This window comes from Falco rusticolus, chromosome 9 (assembly GCF_015220075.1).
Source record: "Falco rusticolus isolate bFalRus1 chromosome 9, bFalRus1.pri, whole genome shotgun sequence".
NCBI classification, from domain to species: domain Eukaryota; kingdom Metazoa; phylum Chordata; class Aves; order Falconiformes; family Falconidae; genus Falco; species Falco rusticolus.
In genome coordinates this window covers 14,997,272-15,020,783 of record NC_051195.1, presented here as the reverse complement: position 1 = coordinate 15,020,783, position 23,512 = coordinate 14,997,272, and the positions used below count along the sequence as shown (strand labels likewise).

Below are 23,512 nucleotides of genomic sequence, written 5' to 3'. Positions count from 1 at the left end.
TAACCATTGGACTAGAAATTGAGCTTTCTATCCCGGTGTCGGCCCCCTACATCCTTTTATGTTTCAAGAGGGTTTTTTGTTTGGTGGTTATTTAATTCGTTCCCCCCCTGCCCCAGAGGATTTACTGTAATTACTCTTTTCTCCTGTGTGGTATTAGGAGAAAATATATTCATTGCCATAGTATCAGACTTAGGTTAAACACGGTACTGTGGCTTCATTGTTATGTGAACATAGGCAGCAAATGTTTTATTTAAATAGTCTCTTCAGTAGTGTGAAAAGAATGAAGGATGGCATATGACAAGGATCTCTAACTTTTATTTTTATGGAATGTCACAAGGAAATGCCTGCTTTAAATAATTTGACTTTGACAACTGCTTTTCTAAGTTTGCAGAGAAGTATGTTGTAGTACAGAGATGCTAGTTTTTCTAAGACTTGGGGTTCTTTTTATGTAAAACTGTGTTTTTAAAATGTTTTTTTCATGCTAGTTACCTAAAGGAATTATAAAAGTAATTCTGTTATTTTGGAGATGCTGATAGAATTCTACTCAGATGGCTTTTCATTTTTCTATTATTGTTATTTTTAGGATGACTTAAATGTCATTCTTTAAGCAGTTTCTTAAATTGCTCTGATATGTTTTAGGTATTCATTATCTTCCAAGTCTGTTAATCGTACTCAAATTTGGCCCAAACTGAGATCTCAAAAACCTGTCAGAAATTTAAATGTCAAGCTTTCTTCCGGTATGTGTCTGAGATCTTTTTAACATAAAAACAGAAGGAAATGTTTTACGTGGACAAATGACTTAAAAACTGCTGAAAGATGAAGCCAAGAAAACCAGAGATCAGCTTGAGGTAAATATAGAAAAACTGAGCCTAAAATTTGGCTGTAAAGAGTAACAATGTTCAAAATAAGTAATGCACCTTTAACTAATGGAATTTATAAAATAACCTTAATTTCATAATGGAAATTACTGATACTTGCTAGAATGCATTTTTATCAAAAGGGATACAGCATGGTACTGTAAGAATAACTAAGTACAAGTCTGAAGTCTGATTCTAACCTAGTGATCATTTGTTTTTACAAAGAGATCAAAACACACCTAAGTAGATGGAATGTGCTCTAGTGTGCTGTCATTCAACAACGTGACCTGTAATTACTGATGTGTTCTCTAAGTAAACAACTCTGAAAACATATACTGGAAATAGCCTAGCATGTTTACAGTTTGTAATATCCAACCGTATTTAACAGTACAGTTTTTACTAAATAAAGCTTCTAGAAACGCAATGTCAGTAATCTGGGAAAATATGTGAATACTAACATCAAAACTAGGCATGCCAGAAGGGTATGCTGATATATACTGATGCTCTAAATAATATGTGATCTTTTACTTTCAAATTTTGAGCTTGTAGACGTGCTTTTTCTATTTTTTTTTTTTTTCCATTGTGGTGATACCTATCCTTCAATATTTTTGTTGTTCGAAGTTTTTTAGGGAGTTGTAATCTTTTGTATTAAATGATCTATGTGCATTGCTCATATGGTCTTTTTTGAGCAAGAAAGTAAAAAATGAAATAAAATGTGCAGATAGGCTTAAATTAGGATGTAGAGCAAGTAAAATTAAAGAAATTTGTGTATTGAATTCAATCACTATAGAACGTTTAAATTGCATGTGAGCTTTTTCTTCTAGTTTTCACTGACTTCAGAAGTGCATGATTATTATGGGAAGCAAGACCTAACTCCCTAAATCAGTAACAAAAATAGTAAGTTTATTTTCCTTTAACAGCCTGCTTTATAAAGGGAGAACAAATGAATGAGGTCTGAGATCTTGAATTGTGGAAAAAGATGAAACACTGTTCCTAATATTCACCAACAGTTCGTTACTACCCCAATGCAGTTTCTTTTCAGCAAGACAGCATACATTGACAGGAAAAGTAGGGTACCGAACTGGGGTTTTGAGCTCAGACTTCTCTCAGCTCTGTAAACACTCAGAAATTATTTGTTTAACGGTTGCTTATCTGGTGTTGCTTTGTATTTCTGCACTAACCTGGGTGCCTGACTTCTTCCTTTTTTTCTTTAATTCCAGTGTAATATACATTGTTTCAAACTTTCATTGGTTCACGTCTTGTATGTTTAATAGGGAGAAAATGTAGACATCTATCCTTCAAATTCTGGCACGTTGTAATTTAATTTTAGTTGCATTATATACCTAGTTCAAGAAATGGGAAAGCTGAGAATCAGGCCTCTTGCCTAGTTCTAATGCTTAAGCTAAAATGAACTTAAGTTGGTGGACTGAAAAATACTGTGTTCAGTGAAACAGAGAACTTACGATGTGTGTAGCATGAGGAATTACTGGAAACAACTCTTTAAAAAATTATTTTGCTTCCCCAGTTCATTATGATGGTCATGAGTTTATACTGAACTTGAAACTTGTTCAGCTTTAGCAAAAGTAGCTGCTCTACAGTACCACAATGTTCAAAGCGTTAGTCTTCAGAATTTAATATTATTATGCCTCTTGAGTAGAGTTCAGAATCTCTTTCATTCAAAAAATTAGGCAAAACCCCCAGGCTGTTGTATGTGAGCTGTTGGTATGTGCTGGTTTAACCTTTGGTAAGCCGTAACGCATGAGGGCAATCACTACAGAAAGAATTTGCAGAACATTGAAGTAAACTTGCAGAATGCGGTGTAATTGTTTGCCAGCCTTACCTGTACCTCTCTATTTAGTCTTTTCCCATCTCCTTAGGCAATATGGGTATTCCCTGCTGCTGGGGTTAATTTACTCAGTTCTTACACGAGTAGTCATAGATCATCAGTTTCTTTCCTAATGCTTTTCCAGTTCTATTGCAGTAAGAGAATAAGGCACTACTGCTGTGTTTAGTTGAAAACCTTTCTGGAGGGAGAGCTCGGGGACAGCATTGTAGTTTGACTTGGAATTTTGCAGTCCCAAACTTTAATCTCTTTCCAGGTTGTACTGTCTTGAAAATCTAGTGCTAAGTCAGCCTTGTGAAGTTACATACCCCTTTTAATATCCATTCTTTTTTTCAACTGTACGAATGAAAAAGGATTCTTCTCTTACTGTAACTTCTAATAATTGCTGAAACACGTAATAGTCTGTGGAGTTGGAGTGATGCACTTCTGAAGAATTTATTTCCTGTTCTGTTTGAGCTTGTTGCCCGGCATTACTTCACGATGATAATTGCTATTAAGCACACATTATTAACAATGTTACTGCCATGTAGTTAAGTTCAGTTCATTATACAGTAGTAAGAACAACAATGGAAATCTGTAAATACAGGCTTTGTATGTACAAATTTATGATTTGATGAAACCTGAACTTTATCTTATAGCTACTTCAAGGCAACGTTGCTGACATCTACTTGTGTATTAAGTTTCCCAAGTAGATAGCTTTGGGAAGTACTCAAAGTGAATTCACATATGGCTCAGCTATTACAAAGACTTCATATTCACAGTTGTGTTTTCTATCACAGAATTGCCTCGGTGTGGTGCAGGAATGTATAATTAGGGAAGCATAACGAAATGTGGTGTTGACAGAAAAGTATGTTTGGCATCTCGAATGCTCACCTTCTTTGACATCATTGCTATCTTTATATCAGAACTTCAGAAGTCTAAAGTGGCTTATCTAGGTTCATAGTTAACACTCTGACATACTATGTTTTTATATTGTGCTTTTTTTTTTAATGCTTTCGCAAAGCAATGGGAAACATTTTCAACTTCCTTACGTGTTTGTGACTACTGTAATTTGTCATGCTCATTAAGGTTCCTACAGTAGAAGAAAATAATGCTTGTTCATACTAATTTGGAAGATCAAAGCATGGCATAGAAACAATTTATCAATTAACCAACCAAAGCTGCCTCTCAAATGCACCTACCTTTTACAAAATGTTTAAAAATGCATGTTAATTAAAAGTCTTCCAGCTCCTAGGAATATGTAAATTAGTGGAAACAAGAAGTAGTAAAAATGTACAGACAACTTGTTCTCCCAAATGTTAAATCCTCATGTGCTTTACATGGTTTTCATTTCTCTGTGAAGTTTTCCATAGTTGGTTTTATTATTATTCACGGTGCCCTGATATGTAGGTTTTTCTGTTTTTTCCTGTAAATACTTAGAATATGTAAACAAAATAATTCAGGTAGGACTTTGAAATATAACCAAAAGAGGTGGTTCTGTCTCAAGTGTTCCATCTTTCCTTTATATTGCTCATGTTTTACAAAGTGCATGTGAACTATTTTCATTTCATACTCTCATCCTAAGCCAATAAATTACTTCCCTTGCAGAAATGTAGAATCTCTCATGTTTTGTGTCACAAACAAACAAAAACATTTTAAAATATACTTAGCTCTTGGCACCATTTGTAACAGTACAGTAGTCCTTTGGGAACACTATAGGAAGACTGCTGAAGAACAGTTGGAGTAACAGTTTAGACAAATGCCTGTTTATGTTCTTCCTTTTCAACTATACATCTCTGACAAAGCAAACCTAAGAAACGGTAGCCAGCAAAAGGATAGCTTTCCAAGTGAATGTTGTTTTGCAGTGCACGCGTAGTCTATATGCAACTATTCAGTTAAGTATTTAATGAACACTATTATCCAGTGAGAAATAGAGACAGATATTTTACTTAGATTTGGTAGCTTTTTTCAGTATTGGTCCCATGAATCATCTTTGGGTGTAGCTGTTAGATACAGAAAAATCTGTATCTCTGCTCTTAGAAAAGAGGCAGATGTCAAGTGCCAGAGTCTGATCTTGGGCCTTAAAGCTATGGCTTTTATCTGTGGGGTATGGGAAAACAGAGCTCAAGACTTAAAACTGCATAACTAGTAACAGTTTCCTTAGACCTACTTTGTGTTACAATCACTTGGTATTAATAAGTTTAGCTTTCTTTGAATAATGAGGTAAAGCAGCGTCTGCATTTCTGATCAAGTACTGCACTTCATTGCCTGATGTGCCTTCTCAGTAGCGTGATACTAGCAGCATCTGTCCGCTCAATAAGCTGAATATTTTGCAGCCTTGACCTCTGGAGTTTTTCCTAATGTTTGTAAACTTAAGGGAAGAGGGGTTGGTTTTTGTCTTCCTAACACTGTCTTGATTTGCCGACATTATAGTCCTTTTTCTTTAATATACATTGCTATCTACAATATGTATAATTCCATTTAGTACTAACATTTGACTGAATTTTTCTTGTACTACTAGTACACCCATGCAACATGAGTTTGTTAGTCCCTTTAGAAACTGCTTTGTATGAACCATAAACTTAAAGTCAAAAGCAGCAGAGTTTAGTGGTGACGGCAGCATATTTTAAGTTTCGTTGGCCCAAAAAAATCAAGATAATACAGGTTCCCCTCTTCCTTTCCATTAGGTTACAATAGTATGATATGAGAGCTAAAATAAGGTGATTCAACATCTTCTCTTCATATAGCTGTTTTTGAATTCTAAGTGAGCAAAGTAATTTAGTTTTAAAATGTTTCTGATTGGGGAAGAGGCAGTATATTAATGGATTAATGAATTAATGAAGAAAAATCTTTGGAGTATTCCGTAGGTATCAGGCAGAAAAATGTTTTTATCCATAGTTATTTCATCTAGCACTGTTATTATATGCTATTACTAGAGTTATTACGATTGTTGTTTGTATAGACGGTCTCAAGTAAGATTGATGTTGGCTTCTAAAGGGAGTAGGCTGCTGATAACATTGGGAATGTGAACAATACAAATGTAGCAAAGGTTTGAAATAAAAATGTTATGATAGTAGGGTAAATGAAGTATCATTAAAGCAGCTATATCTCACGCTTTCTTACTTGCAGGATATTTTGAATAATCTTGATTCATGTGATCTTGAAGATGATGATCTCATGCTTGATGTGGACCTGCCTGAGGACCCACCTCATGACAAAGGTTAGTAAAGTAGCCAAGCAATCTTATTGCGAAGATGCATTATGGACTTAAGAGTTTTTTGAGTTATGTTCTGACATCTCTTTTAATAAGCCAATGCACTCCTCAAATTGTTTTTTCTTTAAGTAACAGCTCTTTCTTATCTGAAATGTTGAAAGTGTGTTATTTGTTTCCCCAGATACAATCTTTGCATTTAGATAATTGTAAAATTAGAAATGTACTGCCTTTTATAAAAATGCAACCTTGTTGCACACTGTTTGTTCTGTTTAAATTATTTTAATAGGATAAATGTCAAACTTTTATGTTGATCATTCAGTCTCAGGCTTCAGCTATATTTGAAAATGTTGGAACGGCATCTTTTCAGCTTTGGTGAATGACAGTGTAATCTTTTTGAAATAATTATTTTTTTCTACAAAATTACAGTATCTCCTAATATATTTTTATACAATTCAGGGTAACAGGAACCTTAAGATTTAGGATGTGTGTTCTCAAGGTGTCTTTTATGCGCTGTTGTTATCAGCAAGGAAGCTGGCAAACTTTCACAGGAAGGATATTGGCACCTGCATGCCACTAAAATAATACAAATTCAAACTAGAATGAACTAGGTAAGGCAAATTATTGACATACTTCCTCAAATCCTGGCCTGGAAAAGTTGGAAGCATTTGCTTTTGGTCATTTGTGGCCTACTTGTAAGAATTGTCACTGTCATGTGATTATAGGTATTAGTTCTGTCTTAAAGTTCAGTGGAGGCTAATGTATCTTCAAATGAATAGAAACATTGAATACGGAGCACTGCAGTCCCCTAGGCTGTACAAACAGGCACTGAAAGAAAAAAGGCTTTCATTATTTTGTGTACCGTTCAGCTGCCTGCTGAAGTTTGGGCAAATGCAGGTTTTTTTGAGTAGCTTTTTGAGTTCCTTGGGTGAAGACTCCTGTGTGTATGTTAGATTCGAAGCTAAATTAACAGTAAATAAATACCTAGTCTTCCATTACCACAACGATGGCACATCATGTTTTAAGAGTGTGCGCGTATGAAGTGCAGTACTTAATATTTTCAGTCTTAGAAGAAGTTTTACAAAGTACTTGTGTGAAAGGTGCTTATTGACAATAATGCTAGTATTCAACTTTACAGCCCAGATAAAAATTTAACACCTATTTTTTTACTTTTTCCAGAATGGGTAACAATCCAAGCCTAGGGGATATTCTTTCAATAAGGTTAACTTTAATTCTGTTAGGAAAAACTAAGAAATGATTTTGAAGGGTAGATTAATTTCTCTTAAAATTCCTAGTTTATAAAACATGCATTACATCTGCATGAGTAATTTCAAGTTACTAATTAAAAAACTGTTAATACATGCATTTTAAGGTGAATGTTTGCCACAAAACCATAAAAAACTTCATTTAATCTAGACATGATTGATTAAATGCAATCATTAATTCACTTCTTTCTTATTTGCATCAATATAATAAACAGAAACCTACTCTCACTTCTACAGCTAAGTATCAAGAATATTTGTATAGCTGGAATATGTTTTGTGATTATGATGATCTTGTGTAAGCTGCTGATTCAGGAGAAGTTTACTGTTTGAGATTAGCTAATTACTCCTATTTTTGGCATTTTGTAGAAGTTGAGTTTCCTTATAAAATTAACGTGGCATAAACTGGGGATCTGCTATAATCACTACTTATCTTGAAATCTCTGAATTTTTAGCAAAGAAGATCTGAAAAAAAGAATCCAGAAGCCACCTCCAGGTTTCCCCTTAAGTGAATGTGACCACCTGAAAAAGTGAAACTTGTTTGTTGTTAATATAATGTGTTTTTACTCGGTATCTCAATTTCATTTTCCAAAGCTGAAAATCATCATAATATAATCATTTAAGCTTATTGTAGGCTTATTTTGAATAGACCCACTTGAATTTCCATGTTATGAACCGTACAAGGATGTTTCTAAAGGAAAATAAGTCTTTTGTTACTTTAGATGAACAAGTTTTTCTCACCTGGTTTTTGGTTATTGAATTTGGTGATAAAAACTGAATTGTAGATATGAGTATTAATTATAATCATATTTAACAGCACTTCTTACCAACATTTTTTTTTTTGTAATGATGTGTGACTTCAGTGATGTCAGACTCTTAAGGCTTTCCAGGTCCTTAGAAACTCTCCTTGTTTCACTTTGGAGTCTGGGATGCTGCTTGGACACTATTTATAGAAACAGTTCTAGCTCAACAAGTATGCAGTGAGTGAGGATAGCAGTTTTAAATCACAGGGTAAAACTGGGCTCACTTCCCAACAACACGCAGGCTGGGAACTAAGCAGGAAGGAAGGCCTGTTTATGAGCGTCTTATGTGCAACTGAGTAGGCAGACGAATAAAACAATGTGCTCTTGTATAGTTATTTTTCTAGCAGAAGACTGACAGTGTGAGGAAAAACCCCTTGGGTAAGTGAAGGAGAAAGTCTGCTTCTTTTTTTCCAGTGTCTGACTGCACGGATAGCAGTTGTTTTGGATTTGTTTCTAGTGGTTTACTAGCTGTTGCCAAATAGTTTTTGTTCTCTTAAGAAGTTTGTGGAATATGCTTTGCAAAATTTAGTGTTTTAAAGATTTTGTTTGCTTGTTCTAAGTCATGCTTGTTGTCCAGGTAAATCAAGATTAAATGTGTTTCAAGTTGAAAAACAAACACGGTGAGCAAGAGGATATATATATATATGTATTTTAAGTACTGAAACTGTTCTGTTTTGGAACAAAGTACTGGCCTTTTTCTAAAACGACTTTGTGTGAAGTGTTTGAACTTTTTAAAGATCTGAAGATACTGTCAGACCAAAAAATGGTACTTTTGGATTACTTTTTCTTCCCCATAGATCTTCAAATGATTTTTCTTCTTAAAGTGGAAATACTGTTAAGGCTTAATTCTGTAGTTTCTGCTACAGATTAATCTTGTAACAAGTTTATATGCTGTTAAAAATGTGACACCATTACAGAAGTCTGTTTGACAGTTCTAAAATGCATATTTTCTTTTTTTTGGATCAGTTTAAAAAAATTAAACCCCCGAAACTTTATGCTACAAGTTACCAGCACATAGTCAATATTTTGTTTACAAGGTCTTAGAAATATTTTTTCTTTTTTTTTTTTTTTACTTTATGCTCTCTGTAGAGGAATGTGAAAATATGAGCCGTTTTGATAGACAAGACAGAAATGCTAGACAACATCAGGAAGGATTCTGGAAAAGAACACCACAGCAGCGATGGAATACACAGGATCACTATCACCTTGGCCATACTGATCACTATATCCATAGTAAAAATGATTTAAACAGGTAAAGGACTTGCCTCTTTTTCTCCCAAGCCATTAAAATACTCTAATGAGAAATCTTTGTCATTAAAGGGTCTGTCTTGTACTGAGTACAAGGTGTTGTATATACATCTATAAACTGCATGGGAGCATCACTGAGATTTATAACCATTTATTTTCAAAACTTTTGTTTCTGTCGTGTTTTTTAATCTAAATATTTATTACTTGTTTTTGTAAGATAATATAAATGCTTGACTAAATTACTGTATGTGTTCCATGGAAAGACATTACACTGTCTTATTACTTGCATTTTGTATGTTTGGACAGTTTTTACTTACATTTCATTTAAAAACTCACTAGTAATCCTACAGTTCTTATAGGCTAGCTTGCATGACTGAGTTTAAAGAAATCCTGATGGGCAGGCTGGTTTTAGGGTACTGTAGCTGTTGGTCTGCAAGATATTTGTACAAGTGGGAAGTAAAGTCCAGCACTTAAGTGAAATAGCATTGACATTTTCTGATTTATTTATTTTCTGCTCTATGCCACAGTATGTGGATATAGCTCAGGTTACATAACACTTTCTTTTTTACTAAATGCTCTGTAGCTCTACTTTTTCATCACTGTTTGGATTTTTTTAGTCTTTATTTTATTATTTTTTTTAGGGGCTCAAACTACCTAGAATCTCCTGTTGGTCACTATGAAAGCTATGGAACACCGAATTTTTACCAGGCTCCTAGACAGCTGGTGGGCTTACCGGAGAATACTGTGATGCTTGATGAAATGACCCTTCGGCACATGGTCCAAGACTGCACAGCTGTAAAAACTCAGTTATTGAAACTGAAGAGATTACTGCATCAGGTGAGCTGTTTAAATGGAACAAAAGCAGTAAAGTATATTGTAGGGGGAGCTTAGGTGGGCTAATGTTCTGTTTGGTGTTATTAAGCTACTGTCATTTCTTTTATATGTTGAATTAATGTGTCCAAGAAAGTGTGCGCTTTATATTGCCATTTAAAATAGTACTACTTTTGCTTTTTCAGCACTTTACTGTCTGCAAAAAATACTAAATAATGTTTTCCTGCATCTCTGAGGAAATAACGCTAAAGAAATTTTAAAAAATCAGTGGATGTGAAGACAAGCTTTTATTTAATAAGATCCTAAAAAGCTGAGAGAAAAGAAAAATTGATCCCACTGATCAAACTTGCATTTGGCAAGTCAGTGCTAACAGCTTTTTCTTAAGGTTTTGTTTTCTTTGTTCTTTTGATCTTTTCTCTGTGTTTTGACAAAAATCTTAGCAAATCCTACTGGGTCATCTCGATTGGAAGTGCTCAAATTTAACCTTTCTAGTGTATAAAATCACTGAATTGTCATAAGCTTTTAAGGAGCTTTTTCATTTCACCTCAAAAACTGGCAAATTCCAGGACTTGGTAAAACGCTGGACGATTCAGCAGAAGTATGGTGTTTCGGCTGCAAAAATTCCTTTGTTACCTTAGGGAAAAAAAAAAGTCCATGAGACTTTCTGTGGTGGTATATACAGATTAGCACTGAAAAGTACCTGTGTGATGTTCTCTTTAATACTAGATTTACTGCTGTTCTTTTCTAACAGGATAATGTAATGGGAATAAGTTTGTGCCCTGAAAGTAAGACACTGAAACGAAACACAGCAAAACAAAAAGCAAATCAACCCTGAGGCTAATTCAAGGGAATGACCCTGCCTTTTAGAAATGTGAGCATTTGCTTCCTGTGGTAACTGAGAAGACTGGAGATGTTTTTCCACTGACAAAATCAGAAATGCTATTGTAACAAAAATAATATAGTGTCAGAGAGGATGGAAGGTGTGTTCTTAGGTCCAAATAACTGCATAGTGGACTGCATGAACTGTGCCTCCCAACAGCCTCAAGCTTGCAATTAGTACATGAAACAGATACCGGGGAACTCGTTATCTGGAGCTTTTAGTGCCCTTAACACAAGGACAATTAAACAATTAGATAGATGATTTGTGTATGTGTAATTCACTGTAATTGTAAAGGTGTGCACTTTATAGCCAAATTAGTGTGTGCCCCTGCAGAATACTGTATTTTAAATGTTGATCTAGTTTATAACAGCCAGACTTTTCTAAAAGGTTACAGAACACAAACCTTGCCTCAAGTAGCTCAGTCTAAGTTTTTTAAAAAACCTAAATTCATGGGAGAAAGTTACTTCTAATATGTATGTTCTTCAAAATCTGTTGCTGCTTTTGTCAAAAGCTTGATCTTCTCCCCCTCCCTTCCTGTAATAGCTAGTTTTGTAATAACAAGCATTGTTCATTCCTTCAAACTTTGTCAAGCATATTTCTCTATATTTTCTGACCTAGCCCCCCCTGCTTTGACTCACTGCTTCCAAAACTCGTCGCTGGACTTATTGTTTGATTAAAAGGCTGGATAAACATATGAATAGTAATGTAAAAGTAAAGTAACCTGCTACAGAGGGGAAGACTTCAGACAATTACTACCTTTATTTACTAAACAATGAGTAAATTTTGTATGAAATAGTTTTTCATTATTTGTAAGTGTTAAGCCTTAACTGAAAATATCGAGCTTTATACTAACAGAAATGAGTTAAAATATTGAAATTCTTTTTTGCTTACCATGAAGAGCAGAAGTCTAGTTTTGAAAACAGTGACATGAACTTTAGCAGTCTGAATACTGGACTAGGGCTTGATCTCAGTCCTCTTAAAAAAAAAAAAAAAAAACAAAACCCACCAAGTAAAAAAAGCGAGATACTAAGTCAGCTCCTTTCAAACATTAGCTGTAGTAAAGGAAGCAGAAGTTGTTACAATACAGATGAAGCAAATGTAAGCTTAAATGTATAGGTGTTATCTTATCCAGTTATGACTTTTAGTGTTATTATTTAATTTGGATAGGTAGAGATAGAGCTGTAGTCAGGTCTTGGACGTGAGGTCTCACAGAAACAGTTATAGTAAGATATAATATCTATATTCACTTGTATAAAATGGATCTAATTAACTGTAGTGTGGCTTACTGTAGAGCATAGCATGTAACGAATGTATACCTAACAGATTCCTAGGGAGACGTCATGTGCTATATGGGATTCATTGCTGTGACTGGAGCTCACATAACCATATATAAATTATCTTGAATATTACTAGCAATAGAGCTGCAACAGCATGGTTTTGGTGTTGTGTTCCCAGCTCTTCTTGGAAAAATAAATAGTTATTTGAGCAGTCTAGCTCAAATAGTTTCTGAACTCCGTGTGACCAGGATAACAATGCCAGCAGTACACATGCTGCCTGTTTACTCCTCACACGCTGCCATCTCTCTGTACCTTCAAACAGTGAAACCAGAAGCAGGAGTCTCTCCTGCAGGGTTTTTTAAAGATTTTTACTGTATTAAGTATAAAGTTCTCTGATTTTGCAGTACTGTTATACTAGCTTACATGGAATTAAAAAAAAAAGTACATTCTTCATGCACTAAATGCAGCTGTAAATATTTACAGGGAGACGTTGAACTACTGGTGAACGTTCTCCATGCTTAACTGGAGCACTAACTTTGTATTGTAAGAAGAAAATGCTTTGGAAGTCTTAACTCTAGTAATAATTGACATCTAAATGTTAATACCTCTTAAACATTGACTAAGGTACTTGATTTGCATGCTTAATAGTTAGTAAGTTTTCTTCTTATCAAACTTCTGTCTTTCTCCTCCTCAATTAACTTATTAAACTTGCTGCTCTAGATAAGGGTAACTAGAGCTAATGTGTTAGTACAATTCTTACTTAAATCAAAATGTTCTTTCCTGATGCCCTGGAGCCTTTGATCTAGGCAAGGATTGACCATCCTCCCTAGTAACTTTCTCTCAAGACTGGCCACATTGATTCCCAACCGCTGTGTCTTATCTCAGATAAGCACTTGCTGATATCCTAAGGAGTACTGAAGCATGAAGGGGTTCACTCAGCTGTGAGATTTGTGAGGCCCTTTTCTTCTGGGGAGGCAGGTTTCATAAAAAAATGTTTCTTTTCAACTTACCTTTCATGAATGGGAAATAAATTCTATATTTTCAAGCACAAATCTTCATTGTAACTTATTAGAAATGACTAGCCCATTTGTATGAAGAGGTATGAATGAAGAAATGAAGTCTGTAGTGCAAAACTGTAAAATGCACGATGTTTCTGCTGAGGCTTTAGATGAGTATGTCACTTGTAAAAAGAACACAATAAATACTTGAAAGATATACATCTGGTGCAATCTGTAACAGATACTTACCTTTAAGAAGCCTGCAGACAAGGAGGAAATATATTTACTTAATGAAATAGAGATTTTTTTTCATGTATTAAGTTGTAGAAAATACACCTACAATTGTGAATTTTTTTTCTTAGCTACAAAATAGTTCACCTCAGTGACTTAACTGTGCTTGAAAGAAACAGAACCACAGAAATGAAGAAAAAGTAGCAAATAGACAAATTTTAAGTTTAAGCAGTTGGTTAGCTGTTCAGACTATCACTGTAACAGTGGTTGACAGTGGGCAATGGAGACTGTACGATGCTCATTCATAGTGATATCTGTATGAACCTACGTGCAAAATGCTCAGTAGTCAGCAGGTAAGTATCACCATCCACTTTATGGATGCTTAATGAATCATCTGTTTGCATCTTTGTAAAAATGCTGTTAGCAAAGGAGACTGTTCAAATAAATGAGTAAGTTTTACAAAAAAACTTTGAGTTTGGAATCAAAGGCTAGATCTTGATAAAGCTTTAATAAACCTTGATGAACTTGAGAGCTTTGTTTAGCATTTTTCAACTTTGTGAGCTGTAGATGCTGGAATGTTGAAAGAATTCTCAAGATTAAATTATTGGTATGCTATTAGTAGTTAATTCTTTTAAAATCCTGTGTGTTAAAAGGCAGCTTATGCTGTTTGGGAACCACAAGATAGCTGTGGAAAATGCATTTGCTTCTAATGGGTTGATTTTTGTAATTGAAGAATTTAAATTATGTTAGTATAATGAAACAATTATCTTTAAGCTTTGAGCTTTGTATCTTCCTCTGAGGCAATATGGGAGATTTCTTCTGAAGAGAGAATACCCTTTATCTCTCCTCTTCTTCTATTCTTCTAGAAGTTCTACAATTTTCCTTTATTTTACTTGTGCTTTTAATTAAAGCCTGCAAGTAATAGCACCCAAAGGAAGCAAGGGGGAAAGGGAAGATGCAAAGCATAGGCAGTGAGAACAGCTGTCTCTATGCTGTATAGGAGGTGCATGTTTATAATACTGAAATATGTTCTGGGGACTATTATGATGTATTATGTCATGGAGCTTGACTGTTCTTTTTGGTTGTGTTTTTGTCTTTTTAAAATAGAGGCATGTAAAATGAGAACACGTAACTGCTGAGAGGATAGGAGAGAATACAAGCAAATGTAGCATTTTTGAGCTGCTGAACTGTTTATCAGCAGAAATATTGCAGTGCTCAAAACCCAACAATCTATCTATACATAGCAGCAGTTTACCTAATATTCAGGTTAGAAAGGTAGTGAGATTTTTTTTATTATTATTAAGCTGTTCTTGACTAAATACTTGTATGTGATCATAATTAGTAATCTGGGACTAAATAAAAATTTATGTTTGGTATTCTGTTTACCAAAAGCAGTAAGTCAGTTCTTGGGGATTTGTAAAGTGAAAAAAGCAGAGGGATTTGTGTGTCATTTGTGCTTAAGATTTCACACTTGTTAAATGTTGGCATGAGAGCATGTTAAGTACAGCCACTCAAAAATACAGGTTTCAGTTTGTGGCTCTCTTTGTATTTGGGTGAGTTGTGGTGTACCTGTGACAGCCATGATGGAAATTGTTCCCACAACTTTAGCTCATGATCTTGAGATGGATTAAAAATGACAGATGCAGAGTAGAGAACATAATAAAATGCTTCAGTTACTGTAACATGTAAGAAACATGTAAAAACATTGGACATGTAGAAAAACCCCAGAGAAATAAGGTGCATGACAATGTTAATACTTGAGGAAGAAAGTATTTTTACATATTTTGCCTCTGTGTACACTTAAAAGTGGTATCTGTAACTCTCACTGAATTTGTCCTGAAACAATAAAATCGACTGGTTTGTAGAAAACTAAGGTGGTATTAATTTTATCAACAGATACTGTTTGCAAAGGAATATGAAGCTAAAATAATATTCAGCTTGAAATCAGGTTACTTTGATAGTCATGATTGTAAAGCTTGAGACATTCCTCTCTATTTGTTCTATAGGCACTTTGCTCATAAATACAAACACATTATTAGAGAGATGGTGAATTACATCTCATTACACTACCTTTTTGAAGACAAGTGTGAAGTTGGGGTTTTTTTTCAGAGCAACCTGCTAGTCTTTGAGTATTCTAAAGATGTTTGAAGGGAATTTATGTGTGGATTTTTTTTTTCCTGACATAACCACCTGTTCCCTTTATGTACCTATAGTGAATTTGGGATGATTTTCTGTCTGGGGTATTTTGTAATGGTTTCTGATTCCAGGTTTGCTGTAATTTTATAAGCCACTTTAAAACTTACCTTGAGTTATTGATTACTTCAGTTTATTACATAGGGACCACACCACCCATGACTGGCCAAAAGTGTATGCTGCGGACTTAAGTCCAGCAAAAACTTTCCAGGAAATGTAATTGAGGTGAAAATGACTGTAGTCGGGTAGCAATTCAAATTGGTTGCTGATTTTCATAGCAACAAGAAAAGGACTGTTGAATGCTCACTCACTGCCATATTACCTGACTGCTTTTCATTTTTAAATATTGCGTGCAAATAGTTATATATGGATTTACATTGGGTTAAAATAATCAATCTATAACTGAAGACTGTCCCTACCTAACTAATTAAATGTGAATGTCTGCAATGTTAGTCATCTGTCAGTTTACATATTGCAAGTTATCTTCATGCCTAATCTGCCAGTGATGTTTAAAAATAACTGTACCAGGATTGCCAGAATGTATGAGGTTTGAGTTGTTTGTTGCAGTGTTTTAAGTTTAGAAAGTAATTACAAATATTAACTGTTTTTCTTCCTTCTTATGCTGCTATTTTTTCAAAAGGAATCTTCTGCTAAGGAAATTCAATTAAAATGTATTGTTTCTGCCTATGTTTATAAGTAGAAATTATTTTTCTGTGCATTTGATAAGCATTTGTTTTTGATATGGTTAACAAACTATCCTGAGTTCTTGTTTTTGCCAGCGTCTTTTACGTTTGCACAATTGAGGCTCGTACAACTGCTTTTAAGATGTTGTTATAATGTAGTGAATAATGTATTCTACTACTGTAAGAACGTTAGGTAAAAACGGAAAGGTAGCAGCTTTTTATATCGCTTATTGCAATGTGATGATACCTTTGTAAAGCTTGTTGTAGTTTTACCTAAAGGTTAAAAGTGTATGTTCTTCCCAAGTTCCTGAAGTCTGGTGATATCATAGCGTATAATTCCTATGCTACCAAAAATAACATGTGGTATAACCAGTTACATTTGTTTTGCTAATTGTAATCTTTTTTGTATGTAAGTAGCCTTTTTCTGTTTATTTCCCTTTCCTCAATCTCATTTTAGCAATGTGATGAGCAAGAAAGAAGCAAAACAAGAAAAGTTTGATTCATCCAAGCATATATTCACAATGGGATGCTTAAATTCCCAGTGATAGTATTAGAACTGATTATTATTTTTTTTCAGTTGCCCTGTGTTCATTATGTATATTAAGATGACGAAGGCAGTGGTAAGGGAATTGGTGCAGATGAACTCAGTTCTTGTTTTGCTAGTGAGCATTAGCTAGATATAGCATAGGGCTGGAGTAGTTGATTTATATCGCCAGAGAATGTGTGACATACTGACTTCGTTTGCAATTAGGTCTTAATCTGCTGTTGTACAATGTTTTATTGCTCCACTTATATGCATTTTAATGGGAATAAAAAGTATAGCAGAGGTATCAGTGATAGAGCTTTTAGAAGCCTTGCAAGATACTTTTGTCTCAAATCGTTTGTCTTGTGGTGTTTCTGTTCCCATGATTACTCCTTCTCAATTATAACTGACTTTCTGAAGTATCTTCTCTTCTGAGTGTGTGTATTTTATTAGTTGTTTAAAATGGTAAATGCTGAGGAAATCTGTTAGCTGTAGAATATAAAAGAAACACACAAAATATATAATCTGTAAATTTTTCTATGATTCTAATTGCTCACTTCTAGCATTTTATAAATGTTTTTGAATAATGGTTTTTCTTCACACGATTATTGTGCAAACTATTTCAAAACACTGTTAGAATTTGTTCATAACAGACTGTAAACTGCTGCTTCATCAGCCTGTCACTTGCTGGCGATCTGCCCAGAAGGGGCAAGTGGCTATTTGTGAATTGAACAAACTGTGTGTCGGACAGTGTAAGGTGAAGGATTTGCTATGTTAAGGAGTTTGTAGCCTTGAAATTTGACTGCTCTCATAATTAATAGGTTTCAAAAAAAAAAAAAAGCCAAGTTTTAAAAAAACCTACAAACCAACAAAACACCAAAAAAAATGCAAGATATAAAATTACATCTAAGTGATGGAAATGAAATTTAACTGTCTACAGTATGTTAACTGTGATTTGAAATTGTGTGGTAGTTCTTTGTGTTTTTATCCTTTAAGTTTGATGATGGTTGTACATAGTTGCAAGTAAGCATTGACCGTAGGAAAGAGTAAAAATGTAATAATTAAAAGTTCATCACGTAATCTGTGCTTTGTTTGCATCTGGACAGTCTCACTGTTTTGTGTGTTTTTTGCAGTTTAGTTAAAAATGTATTAGAAAAATTTCTGATGGATTAAAAATCAAAAAAGATACCTCGTGAACATGAAGAACATAAATAGGTCTATTGTGGGGTTTTTCCCTTAACTGATCTTTAGCATTTGGGCTGCAGTATTACTCTTCTGGTTTTGGGGAGTTGCTGATTCGGCTTCAGACTGGTTTTAGACAGGTTTTGGGACATGCTGCCCTTGTGTTCTACAAATGCAATCCTAGGCAGAGGAGTCATTGGGTAAAGAAACTCCCCTCTAAGAACCCTAAAAATAAAGGAGAATACTGTAAGGTAGAGAATTTATTTATTTTAACTTTAAGAAGGTAGCAGATGGAGGAGATGGGCAGAGGGCAGAGAATAAATCTTTTTACACCAAGGAAGTGAAGGGTTACAGTCTTCCATGACCATAAAATAACTGCTGTAATTACGTTGTAGTTTTGTGTTGCACTAAGATTGGACACAACATCACGATACAAACCTGAGAACATACCACGAGAATACACTGTCAGTTGTTCAGTCTGACCTGACTCTAATGTAACTGAAACGTTTCAGGGTCGAGCACCACAGGTTTAGAGGACTGCACATAGTGGCTGCATATGTTTTTTTGTCCTGAGAGTGGAAGTGCTTCAGGACGTACCTAGGCAAACACATTTTGACATCCTTGATAGGTATTTCTGTTTCTACTTGCTGTGCTTAATTTCATGACTGTCATGGAGGGGGGAAAGGGTACTTCTGTGTGGTACCAGTTTTTGTAATTGCTGTTTAGTTCCAGTAGCTGTGAATTTGTGTTGTGTTGGTCTGCCCAGTAGCAATTTTTGCTGCTTTTAGTTAAGAATTCCTAGCTGAACTGTTTTGGCTGTTTATTTTGATATTGTTTAGACATACTATTTGAATGGACGCTAAAGGAAACGAAGCTTTTAAAATCACATAGCATCATTCTTTCCTGATGTAACACATTTGAACACAATGGCCAGTTTTTTAGTGGATTTTTGTGCAAAATCAACACGCCTTGACATAGCTGCAGCTGTTTCTACAGCTTGGCGAGGAGAAGGGAGGCTGTTGATGGCCCTTATTTGGGCACTGTACATATATGTTGCAGCAAGGGAAGCTTTCCTATTAGGGGACTAAAAGGAAAATTAATGGTGAGAGAGTTCAGACTCCGTAACAGGTTCTGCAGAGAGATTGTGTCTCCATCCTTGAAAGCAGGTTTGCAAGGGAGGAGTTTCAGCCAGTAATTCAAGCCTCTTGTTCTTGTTTTTGTTACCTGATAGAATGATGAAAATGTGTCACTCCAGGACATCCCACTCTTAGTTCCAAGTCCAGAACCACAAGAACCTGAGTCAACTTTTAAGGTAAATGACACTGACTTACTCTACAGAATAAGAGACACAAACCTGTTTGTGTTTAACAACAACAAACCAAAAACTTTTGTGTCACTACAAAGTGCTGCTTCTTGTTTCTTTCTTATATTTAAATGCAAACCTAGCAAATGTTTATGTACTTAATCTTCACAGTTTTGTTAAAATAGCAGGGTTTATTTGACCTTTTAAAATATGTACTTGCTAGCACAGTTAATTAGGTAGAATAATTTTGCCTTTTGGTATTTGTAGCAGTCATGCAAATTAACAGCTGAAAAGTAACGTCTTTCAAAAATTTTCTGCTTGCTTGATAAGTGTTGGATTTTGAAAAGACAATTTTTGCTTTGAAGTCTAATCGTACCATACTTATTCAATTACTTGGTCTGTTTCATTACATCTATTGTTGACTTCAGTTCAAAATATTTTTCATCTAAAGTAATTTTTCCCTGAGATAACGGAGGTATTGCAGATATAATTTAAAAACAATTTGAACCCCACAAAATCAAAGATTAATGGCCATTCTAAAACAATAAACTGAAGGAAGAAGCAATCACAATGGGTATTCCAAAAAAGATTATCTCCTGTGGTCACAGATTTGTAATGTTGTGCTTTCTACAGCGCTAAGGTTTTATAGCATTGCTTGGCTGTTACTGTAAAATCGGTACGGAAGGATCACTAGTTCTGCACTTCTGGGAGGGGAGCAATACTTGCTGAAGATGCAATGAAATTGGAAATGCTTCTCAAAAGGGAAGAACACTTACAATCTTAGTCCTATTTGGAAGCTGTCTGTCCAAATCCTGTTTTCCAGGTTTAAGAGGTTTGCCAAAGCTGTATATCCATATACATCATCCTTTAGCAACCCTGGTTTCTAAGTGGTTAACATTTAGGCCTTCTTTTCTCTTTAATTGTTGTCTGATGTATTTGTTGTGCTTGTCTTCCTACAGTCACATCTCTCAATCTTAGTCTTAATTCCCAGAAGATAAAGTATTGCTTTTTATCTTCTTAACAAAAAAAAAAAAAAAAAAAAAGGCTAGGCTTAACTGACACTTTGAATTGTCACTTCTTGAACTGGTGATGGCATATGGTTTGAAAAATTGCACAACCAATCAGGTGTGGTCCCAAAGCAGTAATTAGTAACATCTTCAGTGAAACTGAAATAGTAGATGTATGTTACTAAATGGAAGTATGCCCCTTAATTTATGGCCTAGCTATAGTGGCACAGTTATGAAATACATTAAAAATATGTTATGATGAGAAAATATTTTTAAAAAAATCACTCTTGAATACTTACCAATTTTTTAGTCTCTGAACTTTGCATAATTTTGTCTTCAGTTTTCAGTAGGACGTATTTGAATTGGTTGTGCTGTTTGCATTCAATAAATGTCCTTATGCTTACGTTTCTAAATTATTTGTTTCTTGTTTAATGATTTCTAAATAGCAGCTCACTTAACCTTTAAGCTTCAGTATTTTTTGCAGTTGGATAAAGAGGATTATGGGTAGTGTTTGATTGCTAGGGATGTTCATCTACATTATGTTAGTTGCTTGTATGACAGATGAACTACCACGTGAGAAGTGCAGCTGACTGACTTAGCCTGAAAATTTAGTGGGTCCGCTCAACTGGGCCTCTTAAAGAGATTTCTAGTCAAGTTTCTTCACTCTTTAAGTTGTATGTCTACAGCCCATCTCACCATGTGAATAAGAGGAAAACATCTGCTAATGTTACTGCCAGTCCTCCGTGAACATCTCATGTGATATGTTCTGTATAGGCATTGATTTAGATTGTGTAGTCCTTTATAGAAAACCTTGTATTGCCCACTTTTCTGTTGCAGATGGATGATCTGCTGAATGAGATCAGGCAGCTTAAAGATGAACTGAAGAAAAAGGACGAAACAATCAACCAATTAGAGCACCAACTTGTAAGTATGCTACTAAATCTTTAACAAAATCCCAGGTGTGCGCTGCAGAGTGTAACTTCAATAGGTAATTCTTAGGAAAGCTCTAAGAGGGCTAGGCATCTGATTTTTTTTTTCGTACACTTTCATTATAACTAAGGTAAGTTTGGATTCTGTTTAGACCCACCTGTCTCATGGGTCTGTGAAGGTTCAGTTAGCAGACCTATTTTACATGTTCCAGTGCGTTTGCAGCTGTACACCTGGGATCTTTAATTCTGTAGGCCAGTTATGATTTGCATGTGTGGCACTAAGCAAGGACATTTATACAATTGTTAAATGTATTTAATTTCTGAAAGAAACACTTTGAACATAAACTTCTAGAAGCTGTTCAGAAATAACAATGAGCAAAGGTAAGGCACTTTGTGCTTAAAGTATTTTAAAAATTAACAAGTATAGGGCCTATCATTCTACTTGGTTTGTTGGTTTTTTTTCTCCTCCTTTCCCCGAGTGTCCATTAGTTCACTAAAGAATTCTACCATAGACTGTAAAGCTGAGCAAGGTAGTATTCAAAGTTGATTCTCTTTCAAAAACAAACAAAACCTAAAAACCCCAATAAAATAAAGTATGTTGAATAGTAAGATCAAATTGGTGAAATAAAAATTATGGGCGCGTTTTCATCGTATATCAGGTTCAGGCAAACATGTAAGTCCTCGACTAAAAGTAACGTATGCCTTTCTGCTTTATACTGTTGTGCTAAGTTAACTTTGGATTTTGCCATGCGTATGTCTGCATTTGGTTTTGGTAAATGCACCTCTATGACAATTCTCGTAAAATAACCCCATGTTTTCAAGCCACAGCAAGATCTGAAAGGTAGGGTAGATGAAATGCCGGAAGGTGCACACCATATTTATCATAGCTGGAGTCAATCTTATGTGACTATAATCTCTAATAAAATGTTTGTAATGTGCTTTTGTACATACACGCACTGAAAGTCACCTGTGATCTTCATAGTGTCCCTGTCTAGCATGAGATCATTCCTTCTAAAACAAAAATGAAAGGTTAAGATTTGGCTTTCTGCTCTGCTGCTTAAACATCATAATTCCAGATCACAGCATACCAAAAGAAATTGTCTGCTACACTAATAAAGTCTAATAAAGTCTATTAGTATTTTGCAGTAAGTGTAGAGGTGTTTTTTTTTTTGTATGCTTAGTTTCATTCTTACTGTCAGCCTTTAAAGATTTCTTCAAGGAAATCTCTCCTTTCCTGCTAGGTCATATACCTAATAACTGTAGTAACTGAAAACCTTTCTGCAGCTAAGGAACTCCACCGTGAAGATGGGTATAACTTACTTGTGATTATTAAAAGGTGACTTTTTCGAGAGTGTAGTGTTTCAGAAATTCGAGTGAATCAAAAACACTTTCCAAAAGTCACGTTTTATTCTAGATTATTTCTGAATATACTTTGGGAAAAGAAGCTGTTGTGCAGTACTGTAAATACTAGTTTCTACAGTTTAATTGTGTTGTGCTGTACTGTCAAGTAATGCATGTTATTTGAACACTGGGCCTTGACTGTGTTTTTCAAGAGCCTTGGTTAGTTGTTTTCTTACAAGTTCGTTCTTTTTTCTCTTTTTGGGGGTGATTAAGGCCACTAGGTGTAACTGCCAGAAAGACAGTCAAAAACCTGCAGGGGCACCATGCATGTATGCTGATAAATTTACACAAACCTCCTGGAGGCGAAGTTCTGTGAGTAATATGTGCCATTTATTCTGTTATGATTTTGTGTTTGATTCCCCAGTTCTATTACTTCTGCTGTCACACAAGTTGGCCTTACTTAAGAGATTGTGCTGTATGTGAGAGTGGTATCCTTCCTGCTGTGCATCCCTTGCATTCTTTCGCCACCTTTTTATTTGAACTTTTATTACAAACATTTATTTTACAATAAGTAATTAAACTTTAGAAGTCTCCTCTTGAAATAATCATCCTTTGCACTGTTAAAATTACAGTCGGTCCAAGCTGTATATCTAATCCTACATATTTTCCTGTATCATGACTTTCAAGACATAGGTAACTGTATTTGGTTTTGGGCTTTTTTCCTGATTAAAGTTTCATTGTTGATGTTCCCACATTTGTTGATGAAAAGCAATGTGTTGCCAGTTTCAGTCCCTAAGAATAAAAAAAAAGTTAATATTTTTATAATTTTGATTTATTTTTTATTTTTATCATTTATTTAAATAATTTGACTCATTCAAAAAATTAATGGGTGAAAATCACTTTGACAAAAGACATCTTCATTCCCATATGT

At 34.8% G+C, this 23,512-nt stretch overlaps 1 protein-coding gene across 5 annotated transcripts in view; it reads left to right on the top strand.

Annotated features, from left to right (window-relative positions):
* CCSER2 (coiled-coil serine rich protein 2) overlaps nt 1-23,512 on the top strand; it is a 73,368-nt gene that overhangs the window by 28,224 nt on the left and 21,632 nt on the right. For all 5 annotated transcript variants that reach the window (XM_037399915.1, XM_037399913.1, XM_037399914.1 and 2 more), the window contains exons 4-9: nt 5,809-5,899; nt 9,045-9,207; nt 9,845-10,040; nt 19,233-19,313; nt 21,149-21,235; nt 22,855-22,953. In XM_037399915.1, coding sequence (XP_037255812.1) covers nt 5,809-5,899; nt 9,045-9,207; nt 9,845-10,040; nt 19,233-19,313; nt 21,149-21,235; nt 22,855-22,953 — 717 coding nt within the window. The remainder of the gene's footprint in view (nt 1-5,808; nt 5,900-9,044; nt 9,208-9,844; nt 10,041-19,232; nt 19,314-21,148; nt 21,236-22,854; nt 22,954-23,512) is intronic.